The sequence below is a fragment of the Oncorhynchus mykiss genome, chromosome 13, assembly GCF_013265735.2.
Source record: "Oncorhynchus mykiss isolate Arlee chromosome 13, USDA_OmykA_1.1, whole genome shotgun sequence".
Classification (NCBI taxonomy): Eukaryota; Metazoa; Chordata; class Actinopteri; order Salmoniformes; family Salmonidae; genus Oncorhynchus; species Oncorhynchus mykiss.
The window spans coordinates 50731746-50746162 of record NC_048577.1 but is presented as its reverse complement, the minus strand read 5'-3'; the positions used below and the strand labels follow the sequence as shown (position 1 = coordinate 50746162).

General features: G+C 48.3%; 1 protein-coding gene across 2 annotated transcripts in view; it reads left to right on the top strand.

Moving 5' to 3' along the window:
• The window catches only part of LOC110485208 (potassium channel subfamily T member 2), a 92337-nt gene extending 78271 nt beyond the window's left edge, over positions 1–14066 (top strand). For both annotated transcript variants that reach the window (XM_036941420.1, XM_036941419.1), the window contains 12 exons: positions 526–859; positions 1029–1134; positions 1275–1447; positions 6076–6147; positions 7238–7372; positions 7529–7640; positions 8857–8958; positions 9080–9163; positions 11646–11774; positions 11967–12312; positions 12507–12591; positions 12855–14066. In XM_036941420.1, the coding sequence (XP_036797315.1) occupies positions 526–859; positions 1029–1134; positions 1275–1447; positions 6076–6147; positions 7238–7372; positions 7529–7640; positions 8857–8958; positions 9080–9163; positions 11646–11774; positions 11967–12312; positions 12507–12591; positions 12855–12972 (1796 nt within the window). In that variant the 3' untranslated portion in view covers positions 12973–14066. The remainder of the gene's footprint in view (positions 1–525; positions 860–1028; positions 1135–1274; positions 1448–6075; positions 6148–7237; positions 7373–7528; positions 7641–8856; positions 8959–9079; positions 9164–11645; positions 11775–11966; positions 12313–12506; positions 12592–12854) is intronic.
• Positions 14067–14417: the final 351 nt, after the last annotated feature.

Genomic DNA, 14417 nt, shown 5'->3' with positions numbered 1-14417 from the left:
CAATAGGCAGATGTTAGAAGCCTAACAGTTGTATGAGGAATAAAACCATATCTGATTGTACGTCTCTGGTGATAAGAGCATCTGCCAACCCAGTGAAATGTATCTGGCATGTAGGTTTCCTTTTGTTTTGTTTTTACAACCACACCCCCTGGTGGAGAACTCTGGGACTTCTGGTTCTCAAGTTTGAAGGTGAAAATGTGCCCCAGAACAGTCACAGACACGGATGCAAACATAGCACACAGGGCAAGCACAGATCCACAATCAGTACTATTTGGCTTTGTGAGAGAACAATGGTACTCCCAGTCACAGCACATTGGTACTCTCACAAATCCAAATAGTACTGATTCTGGATATGTGCTTGCCCTGTGTGCTATGTTTGCACCTGTATCTGTGTTTGTTGTAGGGCACATTTTCCCTTTAGCCTGTGCTTGTATGGACAGGACAATGCTATAACTGTTTTCTACTAAGGGTGTGGACTGGTCATAGACTGTATGAGTGATTGTATGTGTCCTCTGTCCCCCGTAGGCACGGTGGCCATTGACCTGCAGGACTCCAGTGACAGCAGCCCAGAGGGCCAGGGCCCGGGGGGCATGACCATGGGCAGTGGGGGAGGTGGAGGTGGCAGGGCCAGCCGGACAGAGGGGGGGTTGGGGGGCGCTAACACCCTGGCCCTCCCAGCCACAGCAGACTCTGCCGAGGAGAGACGCCACAGCATCGCCCCTGTCCTGGAGCTGGTGGACGGGGTCAACTCGGCAACCTTCGACCCGCTGGGGGACCAATCAGAGGACGAGGGCGGGGACGAGGGGAAGGATGAGGGGGACGGAGACGAGAATGGCCAGTGTTGGGGTGGACGCTGCGAGTAAGTGTTTAGGAGTTGCCTGAGGTCTAATGTGTGTTTGAATTAGGTTGTTTAAGTCCTGCCATGTTGTGTCCTCAGACCCAGGTGTAAATGTGTTTCTGTGTTTCTGTCTGTCTTTGTGTATGTGTGTGTGTGTGTGTGTATGTGTGTGTGTGTGTGTGTGTGGCAGGTGGGTGAAGGGGTACCCGCTGAACTCTCCGTACATTGGCAGTTCCCCTGCCTTGTGTCACCTGCTGCAGGAAAAAATGCCCTTCTGCTGCCTGCGCCTGGACAAGGTGGGAATCAGACGACTTCTGCCTTTCTTATCCTCAACTAGAACCATCCTAACTACCTGACCCCTCTTTGATGATGATGATGACCTTCATGTAATCCAATGTATTTCCTGTGTCTTTCCTGTGTCATCTCCCTCCTACAGGCCTGCCACCACATCCCGTTCGAGGACGCTCGGTCGTACGGCTTTAAGAACAAGCTGATCATCGTGTCGGCGGAGAGTGCAGGAAACGGACTGTACAACTTTATCGCGCCCCTGAGGGCTTACTACCGCCCCAAGAAAGAGCTCAACCCCATCGTGCTGCTACTGGAGAACATGTGAGTGGAAACAGACACACTGCAGGAAAACATAGAATTACATAGATATAGAACACTGTAAATCTCTATGGTGTAACCACACTGCAGGAAAACATAGAATTACATAGATATAGAACACTGTAAATCTCTATGGTGTAACCACACTGTAGGAAACTATAGGATTACATAGATATAGAACACTGTAAATCTCTATGGTGTAACCACACTGCAGGAAACTATAGGATTACATATATATAGAACACTGTACATCTCTATGGTGTAACCACACTGCAGGAAACTATAGGATTACATAGATATAGAACACTGTAAATCTCTATGGTGTAACCACACTGCAGGAAACTATAGGATTACATATATATAGAACACTGTAAGTCTCTATGGTGTAACCACACTGCAGGAAACTATAGGATTACATATATATAGAACACTGTAAGTCTCTATGGTGTAACCACACTGTAGGTGGAGCATAGAGAAACTTGTCCTGGAGAGGCCCTCTTTAAACACACTGTCAGGGAAGAAGGGATGGTCTCATTTTAAGAGTTCCATTAACAGAATTTACTGTATGAAAATGTCTATGTTTCAAGAGTTTATGGGCACTCTGCAGTGCACTGTGCACATAATATGAAATATTACTGTGGTTTCTCCTGGTGCAAAACCCCAATATGGGCATATTAAAGTGTAATCCAATAAAAGGACAATGAAAAGCTGAGTCATGGCCGTGTAGCGCTTTGCTCTCCCACTGTTCTCTGCACACAGCAGCCACGACTTTATATTTCAAATCAAAATCAAAAATCAAATCACATTTTATTTGTCACAGGTGAAATGCTAACTTCCAAGCCCTTAGCCAACAATGCAGTTCAAGAAACAGAGTTAAGAAAATATTGACTAAATAAACTAAAGTAAAACATTTAATAAAAAGTAACACAATAAAATAACAACAACGAGTCTCTATACAGGGGGTACCGGTACAGAGTCTATATACAGGGTTACCGGTACCCAGGTTATATACAGGGGGAACCGGTACCCAGGTTATATACAGGGGGTACCGGTACAGAGTCTATATACAGGGGGAACCGGTACCCAGGTTATATACAGGGGGAACCGGTACCCAGGTTATATACAGGGGGAACCGGTACCGAGGTTATATACAGGGGGTACCGGTACCGAGGTTATATACAGGGGGAACCGGTACCGAGGTTATATACAGGGGGAACCGGTACCGAGGTTATATACAGGGGGTACCGGTACCCAGGTTATATACAGGGGGAACCGGTACCGAGGTTATATACAGGGGGAACCGGTACCGAGGTTATATACAGGGGGAACCGGTACCGAGGCTATATACAGGGGGTACCGGTACCGAGGTTATATACAGGGGGAACCGGTACCGAGGTTATATACAGGGGGTACCGGTACCGAGGTTATATACAGGGGGTACCGGTACCGAGGTTATATACAGGGGGAACCGGTACCGAGGTTATATACAGGGGGTACCGGTACCGAGGTTATATACAGGGGGAACCGGTACCGAGGTTATATACAGGGGGTACCGGTACCCAGGTTATATACAGGGGGTACCGGTACCGAGGTTATATACAGGGGGAACCGGTACCCAGGTTATATACAGGGGGAACCGGTACCCAGGTTATATACAGGGGGAACCGGTACCCAGGTTATATACAGGGGGAACCGGTACCGAGGTTATATACAGGGGGAACCGGTACCGAGGCTATATACAGGGGGAACCGGTACCGAGGTTATATACAGGGGGAACCGGTACCGAGGTTATATACAGGGGGTACCGGTACCCAGGTTATATACAGGGGGAACCGGTACCGAGGTTATATACAGGGGGAACCGGTACCGAGGTTATATACAGGGGGAACCGGTACCGAGGCTATATACAGGGGGTACCGGTACCGAGGTTATATACAGGGGGAACCGGTACCGAGGTTATATACAGGGGGTACCGGTACCGAGGTTATATACAGGGGGTACCGGTACCGAGGTTATATACAGGGGGAACCGGTACCGAGGTTATATACAGGGGGTACCGGTACCGAGGTTATATACAGGGGGAACCGGTACCGAGGTTATATACAGGGGGAACCGGTACCGAGGTTATATACAGGGGGTACCGGTACCGAGGTTATATACAGGGGGTACCGGTACCGAGGCTATATACAGGGGGTACCGGTACCGAGGTTATATACAGGGGGAACCGGTACCGAGGTTATATATAGAGGGTGTACCGGTACCGAGGTTATATACAGGGGGAACCGGTACCGAGGTTATATACAGGGGGTACCGGTACCGAGGTTATATACAGGGGGAACCGGTACCCAGGTTATATACAGGGGGAACCGGTACCGAGGTTATATACAGGGGGTACCGGTACCGAGGTTATATACAGGGGGAACCGGTACCGAGGTTATATACAGGGGGTACCGGTACCGAGGTTATATACAGGGGGAACCGGTACCCAGGTTATATACAGGGGGAACCGGTACCGAGGTTATATACAGGGGGAACCGGTACCGAGGTTATATACAGGGGGTACCGGTACCGAGGTTATATACAGGGGGAACCGGTACCGAGGTTATATACAGGGGGTACCGGTACCGAGGTTATATACAGGGGGAACCGGTACCCAGGTTATATACAGGGGGAACCGGTACCGAGGTTATATACAGGGGGTACCGGTACCGAGGTTATATACAGGGGGAACCGGTACCAAGGTTATATACAGGGGGTACCGGTACAGAGTCTATATACAGGGGGAACCGGTACCGAGGTTATATACAGGGGGAACCGGTACCGAGGCTATATACAGGGGGAACCGGTACCGAGGTTATATACAGGGGGTACCGGTACCGAGGTTATATACAGGGGGTACCGGTACCGAGGCTATATACAGGGGGTACCGGTACCGAGGTTATATACAGGGGGTACCGGTACAGAGTCTATATACAGGGGGTACCGGTACAGAGTCTATATACAGGGGGTACCGGTACCGAGTCTATATACAGGGGGTACCGGTACCGAGTCTATATACAGGGGGTACCGGTACCGAGTCTATATACAGGGGGTACCGGTACCAAGGCTATATACAGGGGGTACCGGTACCGAGTCTATATACAGGGGGTACCGGTACCGAGTCTATATACAGGGGGTTACCGGTACCGAGTCAATGTGCGGGGGTACAGGTTAGTCGAGGTAATTTGTACATGTAGGTAGGGGTGAAGTGACTATACATAGATAATAGAATCTATGACTTGTGTGGCTGGAGTCTTTGACAATATTTTGGGCCTTCCTCTGACACCACCGAGTATATAGGTCCTGGATGGAAGCTTGGCTCCAGTGATGTACTGGAGCCGTTTGCACTACCGTCTGTAGCGCCTTACGGTCAGATACCGAGCAGTTGACATACCAGGCGGTGATGCAACCGGTCAGGATGCTCTTGATGGTGCAGCTGTAGAACCTTTTGAGGATATGGGGACACATGTCAAGACTTTTCAGTCTCCTGAGGGGGAAAAGGTGTTGTTGTGCCCTCTTCACAACTGTCTTGGTATGTTTAGACCATGATAGTTTGTTGGTGATGTGGACACCAAGGAACTTGAAACGCTCGACCCGTTCCACTACAGCCCTGTCGATGTGAATGGGGGCCTGTTCATCCCTCCTTTTCCTGTAGTCCACTGTAGTCAGCTCATTTGTCTTGCTCACGTTGAGGTAGAGGTTGTTGTCCTGTCACCACACTGCCAGGTTTCTGACCTCCTCCCTATTGGCTGTCTCATCGTTGTCGGCAACTGCTCGGCCTCTGACCGCAAGGCACTACAGAGGGTAGTGCGTACAGCCCGGTACATCAATGGGTACCGGAGCGCCAAGTTTAGGTCCAAAAGGTTACTTAACAGCAGCTTCTACCCCCAAACCATAACACTGCTGAACAATTCATCAAATGGCCACCCAGACTATTTCCATTGACACCCTCCTTTGTTTTTACGCTGCTGCTACTCTCAATTATTTTTCTAAACACAGTCACTTTACCTCTACCTACATGTACTAATTATCTGAATTCCATTGACTAACCTGTGTCCCCACACATTGACTCTGTACCGGTACCCCCTGTAAACAGCCTTGTTACTGTTATTTTATTGTTGCTCTTTTATTATTTTGTACTTCAGTTTATTTAGTAAATACTTTCTAACACTTTTTTTCTTCAAACTGCATTGTTGGTTAAGGGCTTGTAAGTCAGCATTTCACTGTAAGGTCCAGCCACCCAAGTCATAGACTGTTCTCTCTGCTACCGCACGGCAAGTGGTACCGGAAGTCTAGGTCCCTGTTGTATTCGGTGAATGTGACAAATAACATTTGATTTGATTGGGGGTTCTCTAGTAGCCTGGTTCCCAGATCTGTTTGTGCTGTCTTGCCAACTCCTATGGTGATTGACGCATGACAATAATAAGAGATAATGAGAGTTACAGGAGTTGGCAAGACAACACAAACGGATCTGGGACTCATGCTACTTCTCTATCTCTACCACTGCAGGGAGCCTGTTTATTTGTTGTGGTAGGTGTAGGTTTGTGCTGTATGGGTCTCCTGGTAATCCATATGTGTTGTGATTGATTCAGACCCGAGCCAGACTTCCTGGAGGCCATCTGCTGGTTCCCCATGGTGTTCTACACAGTGGGCTCCATTGACAAGTAAGATAATCCTCCTCAGTACCCTGGTGGCATCATCTGCTTTTCACTCCTACTCTACTTCTTTTCCTCTACTGCTAATTCATACTGGAGCAGCTACACCCCCCGAAGCTGTATATGGACTGACTTTGTTCTGTACTGTATATCACATCAGTTTGTCAATCCTGCTCACTGCTATTTCTTTGTATATGGACAATGTCAGTTCTGTTCCAATCTTTCTGTCTCAAAACACAAGTTCTATAATCCCAAGCCCCTTTCTCTTTCCCCCTCCCTTTCTCTTTCTCCCTCCCTCTCTCTTTCCCCCTCCCTATCTCTTTCTCCCTCCCTCTCTCTTTCCCCCTCCCTCTCTCTTTCCCCCTCCCTCTCTCTTTCTCCCTCCCTCTCTCTTTCTCCCTCTCTCTCTCTTTCCCCCTCCCTATCTCTTTCCCCCTCCCTATCTCTTTCCCCCTCCCTATCTCTTTCTCCCTCCCTCTCTCTTTCCCCCTCCCTCTCTTTCCCCCTCCCTCTCTCTTTCTCCCTCCCTCTCTTTCTCCCTCCCTCTCTCTTTCCCCCTCCCTCTCTCTTTCTCCCTCCCTCTCTCTTTCTCCCTCTCTCTCTTTCCCCCTCCCTATCTCTTTCTCCCTCCATCTCTCTTTCTCCCTCCCTTTCTCTTTCCCCATGTCTCTCTCTTTCTCCCTACCTCTCTCTTTCTCCCTCCCTTTCTCTTTCCCCATGTCTCTCTCTTTCTCCCTACCTCTCTCTTTCTCCCTCCCTCTCTCTTTCCCCCTCCCTCTCTCTTTCCCCCTCCCTCTCTCTTTCCCCATGTCTCTCTCTTTCTCCCTCCCTCTCTCTTTCTCCCTCCCTCTCTCTTTCCCCATGTCTCTCTCGTTCCTCCTCCCTCTCTCTCTCCCTCCCTCTTGCTTTCTCCCTCCCTCTCTCTTCCTCCCTCCCTCTCTCTTCCTCCCTCCCTCTCTCTTTCTCCCTCCCTTTCTCTTTCCCCCTCCCTCTCTCTTTCTCTCTCCCTCTTGCTTTCTCCCTCCCTCTCTCTTCCTCCCTCCCTCTCTCTTCCTCCCTCCCTCTCTCTTTCTCCCTCCCTCTCTCTTTCTCCTTCTAGCCTGGACAGTCTGCTGCGTTGTGGGGTGACGTTTGCTGACACCATGGTGGTGGTTGACAAGGAGAGCTCCATGATCGCTGAGGAGGACTACATGGCCGACGCCAAGACCATAGTCAACGTCCAGACCCTCTTTAGGTGGGCTACTCAGCCATACACAATCATTATACATCCCATCACACCATACCATTCTGCACAATCCAACAGTTGTTTGTGTGCGTTCATAGATATCTGCATTCAGCAAGCACTCTATGTCTAAGAATTTGATTGTGTCTCTTTCCTCTGTCCTCCCAGACTGTTCCCAGCCCTCAGCATCATCACTGAGCTCACCCACCCAGCCAACATGCGCTTCATGCAGTTCAAAGTCAAAGACCACTACTCCCTGGCTCTCTCCAAGCTGGAGAAGGTAACATTGTATTATGGTACTCTCTGTGGTGAGTCGGACCATCCTAGTCAGATCATCTAATGATGGGTCATGTGGGAATGTCAAAAGGAAGTGGTACTCCATTATTGTAATGCTTTTCCATTTCCCTGTCCCTCTCTCTTCCTGTCTCTCTCGCTCTCTTCCTGTCTCTCTTCACTAGTTACCCTTTTCTTGTGGCAACGGGTCACAAATCCTGCTGCTGTAATGACACACTGTGTTATTTCACCCAGTAGATATGGGAGTTTATCAAAATTGGGTTTGTTTTGGAATTATTTGTGGATCTGTGTAATCTGAGGGAAATATGTATCTCTAATATGGTCATACATTTGGCAGAAGGTTATGAAGTGCAGCTCAATTTCCACCTCATTTTGTGGGCAGTGTGCACATAGCCTGTCTTCTCTTGAGAGCCATGTCTCCATACAGCGGCCTTTCTCAATAGCAAGGCTATGCTCACTGAGTCTGTACATAGTCAAAGCTTTCCTTAAGTTTGGGTCAGTCACAGTGGTCAGGTATTCTGCCACTGTGTACTCTCTGTTTAGAGCCAAATAGCATTCTAGTTTGCTCTGTTTTTTTTGTTAATTCTTTCCAATGTGTCAAGTAATTATCTTTTTGTTTGCTCATGATTTGGTTGGGTCTAATTGTGTTGCTCTCCTGGGGCTCTGTGGGGTGGACCAGCTTGCTTAGGGGATTCTTCTCCAGGTTAATCGCTCTGTAGGTGATGGCTTTGTTATGGATGGTTTGGGAATCACTTCCTTTTAGGTGGTTGTGGAATTGAATGGCTCTTTTCTCTCTCTCTCCCTGTCCGTCTCTCTCCCTGTCTCTCTCTCTCTCCCTGTCTCTCCCTCTCCCTGTCTTTCTCTCTCCCTGTCACCCTCTCCCTGTCTTTCTCTCTCCCTGTCTTTCTCTCTCCCTGTCTTTCTCTCTGTCTCTCCCTCCCTCTCCCTGTCTTTCTCTCTCCCTGTCTTTCTCTCTCCCTGTTTCTCTCTCCCTATCTCTCTCTCTGTCTCTCCCTCTCCCTGTCTTTCTCTCTCCCTGTCTTTCTCTCTCCCTGTTTCTCTCTCCCTATCTCTCTCCTGTCTCTCCCTCTCCCTGTCTTTCTCTCTCCCTGTCACCCTCTCCCTGTCTTTCTCTCTCCGTCTCTCTCTCTCGCGGTCTCTCTCTCCCTGTTTTCTTATTCCTGTGTATGGTGATCTGATAGAAAGAGAGAGAGAGGGGCTCCAACCTGGTCTTCATGTTTCGTCTACCCTTCGCTGCTGGGAAAGTGTTCAGTGTCAGCATGCTGGATACTCTACTGTATCAGGTTAGTCTGAACTCTCACCCCAGCACAGCAACGCTCCATATTTCAAAACTCAGTCTACAATATTTGTATTTCCCCTTTATTACTCAATGACCCTCTGTTGTTTGTTGTGTGTTCCCACCAGTCCTTTGTGAAGGACTACATGATTTCCATCACCAGACTGTTGCTGGGACTAGACTCCATGCCTGGCTCAGGCTTCCTCTGTGCTGTGAGTAACTCATCTGCTCATGTTCTCAATAGTTATCATCAGAAAGCTATGAAATGTGATGATCAACAATATAATGTATAGGATACAGCCCTGCTTAGATTTTACTAAGGTTGAAGGGACATTAGTGTAGCTGCCTGGTACTGAGGTTGAAGGGGTATTAATGTAGCTGCCTGGTACTGAGGTTGAAGGGACATTAGTGTAGCTGCCTGGAACTGAGGTTGAAGGGGTATTAATGTAGCTGCCTGGTACTGAGGTTGAAGGGACATTAGTGTAGCTGCCTGGTACTGAGGTTGAAGGGACATTAGTGTAGATGCCTGGTACTGAGGTTGAAGGGACATTAGTGTAGCTGCCTGGTACTGAGGTTGAAGGGACATTAGTGTAGCTGCCTGGTACTGAGGTTGAAGGAACTTTAGTGTAGCTGCCTGGAACTGAGGTTGAAGGGGTATTAATGTAGCTGCCTGGTACTGAGGTTGATGGGGTATTAATGTAGCTGCCTGGTACTGAGGTTGAAGGGACATTAGTGTAGCTGCCTGGTACTGAGGTTGAAGGAACATTAGTGTAGCTGCCTGGTACTGAGGTTGAAGGAACTTTAGTGTAGCTGCCTGGAACTGAGGTTGAAGGGGTATTAATGTAGCTGCCTGGTACTGAGGTTGATGGGGTATTAATGTAGCTGCCTGGTACTGAGGTTGAAGGAACATTAGTGTAGCTGCCTGGTACTGAGGTTGAAGGGACATTAGTGTAGCTGCCTGGTACTGAGGTTGAAGGGGTATTAATGTAGCTGCCTGGTACTGAGGTTGAAGGAACTTTAGTGTAGCTGCCTGGAACTGAGGTTGAAGGGACATTAGTGCAGCTGCCTGGTACTGAGGTTGAAGGAACATTAGTGCAGCTGCCTGGTACTGAGGTTGAAGGAACTTTAGTGTAGCTGCCTGGTACTGAGGTTGAAGGGACATTAGTGTAGCTGCCTGGTACTGAGGTTGAAGGGACATTAGTGTAGCTGCCTGGTACTGAGGTTGAAGGAACATTAGTGCAGCTGCCTGGTACTGAGGTTGAAGGAACTTTAGTGTAGCTGCCTGGTACTGAGGTTGAAGGGACATTAGTGTAGCTGCCTGGTACTGAGGTTGAAGGGACATTAGTGTAGCTGCCTGGTACTGAGGTTGAAGGGACATTAGTGCAGCTGCCTGGTACTGAGGTTGAAGGAACTTTAGTGTAGCTGCCTGGAACTGAGGTTGAAGGGACATTAGTGTAGCTGCCTGGTACTGAGGTTGAAGGGACATTAGTGTAGCTGCCTGGAACTGAGGTTGAAGGGACATTAGTGTAGCTGCCTGGTACTGAGGTTGAAGGAACTTTAGTGTAGCTGCCTGGAACTGAGGTTGAAGGGACATTAGTGTAGCTGCCTGGAACTGAGGTTGAAGGGACATTAGTGTAGCTGCCTGGTACTGAGGTTGAAGGAACTTTAGTGTAGCTGCCTGGAACTGAGGTTGAAGGAACTTTAGTGTAGCTGCCTGGTACTGAGGTTGAAGGGACATTAGTGTAGCTGCCTGGAACTGAGGTTGAAGGGACATTAGTGTAGCTGCCTGGTACTGAGGTTGAAGGAACTTTAGTGTAGCTGCCTGGAACTGAGGTTGAAGGAACTTTAGTGTAGCTGCCTGGTACTGAGGTTGAAGGGACATTAGTGTAGCTGCCTGGTACTGAGGTTGAAGGAACTTTAGTGTAGCTGCCTGGTACTGAGGTTGAAGGAACTTTAGTGTAGCTGCCTGGTACTGAGGTTGAAGGGACATTAGTGTAGCTGCCTGGTACTGAGGTTGAAGGGACATTAGTGTAGCTGCCTGGTACTGAGGTTGAAGGGGTATTAATGTAGCTGCCTGGTACTGAGGTTGAAGGGACATTAGTGTAGCTGCCTGGTACTGAGGTTGAAGGGGTATTAATGTAGCTGCCTGGTACTGAGGTTGAAGGGACATTAGTGTAGCTGCCTGGTACTGAGGTTGAAGGGACATTAGTGTAGCTGCCTGGTACTGAGGTTGAAGGGACATTAGTGTAGCTGCCTGGTACTGAGGTTGAAGGGACATTAGTGTAGCTGCCTGGTACTGAGGTTGAAGGGACATTAGTGTAGATGCCTGGTACTGAGGTTGAAGGAACTTTAGTGTAGCTGCCTGGTACTGAGGTTGAAGGGACATTAGTGCAGCTGCCTGGTACTGAGGTTGAAGGGGTATTAATGTAGCTGCCTGGAACTGAGGTTGAAGGAACTTTAGTGTAGCTGCCTGGTACTGAGGTTGAAGGGACATTAGTGCAGCTGCCTGGTACTGAGGTTGAAGGGACATTAGTGCAGCTGCCTGGTACTGAGGTTGAAGGGGTATTAATGTAGCTGCCTGGAACTGAGGTTGAAGGAACTTTAGTGTAGCTGCCTGGTACTGAGGTTGATGGGGTATTAATGTAGCTGCCTGGAACTGAGGATGATGAAGGTGGGGTGTTTGGGGTCTCATAGATGAAGATCACTGAGGAGGACCTGTGGATCCGCACCTATGGTCGACTCTACCAGAAACTGTGCTCCTCCACTGGTGACATCCCCATCGGCATCTACCGCACTGAAGCCCAAAAGTTACCAGTCTCTGAGGTACCTGTCTGGACAGAAAGATCATCATTTACAGGAGTCAATGACACCAAGCTGTACATCATCATGATGTTTTAGTGATAAAACATCAACACCCAAAATAAAAACTCAACTCACTCAATAACAACTCACAATAGAAACAGCTGCTGCTTGATATTGGTCTGAGCTGTGTGTGTGTGTGTGTCTCTCTCTCAGTCCCAGGTGTCCATCACAGTGGAGGACTACGAGGACACCAGAGAGCCCAGAGAGCCCCTGCTGTCCCGGAGGGGTCCCCACCGCAACTCCACCTCTTCCGAGCCCCCCTCCTCTTCCTCCCACTCCTCGGACCACCCCCTCCTCCGGCGGAAGAGCATGCAGTGGGCCAGAAGGCTGAGTAGGAAGGGGGGTCGGGGGCCCAGCGGGTCGAAGGGGGCCACAGGAAGCGCTGCAGAGAGGATCAGCCAGCAGAGACTGACCCTGTTCAGACGCTCTGAGAGACAGGAGCTCAACTCTCTGGTCCGCACGCGCATGAAACACCTGGGCCTCTCAGCCACAGGATTCAGTGAGTACTGTTAGATATGTTCTGTGGGGTGGATGTGTGGTCATGTAGCACTGCACTGTCCCTGCCTAATGGAATAGAACTGTTTGTTCATAGCTTTGTGTTTTCCTCCACTATTTTTTGTCAACATTACTAAGGAACAACTTAATTGGTATCTTCTGAGTTTCCTGTCTTGTGGTGTGTACTTCCTGTGTCAGATGGGATGACAGACCAGGGCAACAGGTTGTCTTACATCCTCATCAACCCCTCTCCTGACACCAGGCTGGAGCTGCACGATGTGGTGTGAGTACACAATATCCTGATGGCTCAGTCAAATCATACATCATCAGAAGGCAATTTCACACAATTTCCCTCAATATACTGGTCCAACTTAAATTAAGTCTTGCACATTCACTCAGGAAGAAATCACTAAAGTTAAGTGGGTAACCCTTCATAAAAAAGCCTGCAGGTATAATGGTTTATAACTTGTTTTAAGAACGTATAAGCATTTGTTAAATGTATTATTCATCTAAGTGTGTCTTGGTGTGTGTTTGTCCCATGTCCAGGTACTTGATCAGACCAGACCCTCTGTCTCTGTTGCCTAACCAGGGGGGCACTAGGAAGGTCAGCAACAGCCGCTCCGAGGGCCACAGGTTCGACACACAGAACAGCACCCATTTATGAGCGTAGACAACAGAACTCAGCAGCATAGTGTGAGTGGAGAAAGAAACGAGAGAGAGACAGAGAGAGAGAGACAGAGAGAGTGCGCGAGAGAGACGGAGAGAGAGCAAGGGAGAGAAAGAGAGAGAGAAACAGAAAGAGAGAGGGGGGGGGATATTCTATAGGGAAGGACACATGTTCCACATCTACTCTGGACAGACAGCCACAGCTGTCACTTAGTTTTGTATTCGGAAACTCTCAAATGCATGGACCTTTTCTACAAGATGTAGAAAGTGGAGAGTGGAGAGCTGGGGACACAGAAGTGCATTCTATGACCTTGTATTTGTATTTATGTATGTGCATGTACTGTATGTATGTTATGAGCCAGACACTGACATTTATATCTGGACAGCCAAAGGAACACATTTCCAAATGACTGTTATTTTTCTGTCTCTATGTGGTTGTGTGTGTCGAGGTGATTGCAGCCGAGCCAACAGTATGCTCATCTGGGGTTTCATTAATATTTTCTGTACCTTTTTATCTGATCGTACTGTTACTTTAACTCTCCGTCAGTTCCCACGTTCCTCTTTTAGCTCACCAGCAGCAGAGGAAGCCAAAGAGCAGTGATCACCTGTCAATTTCCACAATTAGAGAGCTAGCAGGCATACACTAATGCTGGATGATCTATAACACCATGTACTGTCTTCAGAAAGAAAGGGAAAAGCTTTGAAGGAGCGACCCAGTCGATGAGTATCTCTTGAACAAAGCTAATATTCGTTTACTGATTCATGTAACTTTATGGATAGTTCCAAATGGCCAAGGCCAGCCTTTCTGTCTCTGTTAATTAGTTAGTTATTTAGTGTTTACCCTTCCCCACGTCTCCTCAACCAGCTCGCTATTCTAGTATTGTCATGCATGTTGGAGAGTCATGCATGTGGAGACCAAGGTCTTGAAAGCCGTGTGAATCTTTGTCTAAAACCCAGCAGAGGTTTTGCAGAGATGGTGGCGCCACCGTGTGGTGAGAATGCTGCTCAGCATCCCTGCACTAGAAGTGCCCTCATTCAGTGCTGTTTCAACAGATATGGAAATATGTATATATTAAAGTTGCTATACATCTACTCTTTCAATGGCTCAGTTTGATTTCCAATTCATTTTCAAAGCTGTCATTATACTCTCACACTGTAGCCAGGCTTGGCTGCCGTGCCATCTTGTTCCCCCAGTTATGGCTTGCTGTGATCATATGTTTGTATTGGTGCCAGTGTATCTTGTTCCCCCAGTTATGGCTTGCTGTGATCATATGTTTGTATTGGTGCCAGTGTATCTTGTTCCCCCAGTTATGGCTTGCTGTGATCATATGTTTGTATTGGTGCCAGTCTGCTCTGAAGGCTATGCATATCAATAGAGGTGTTTTCCTATCCTTATGAATCCCCTAATGGTCTGAATGCAGTCTCCGAAAACGTGGGGACATT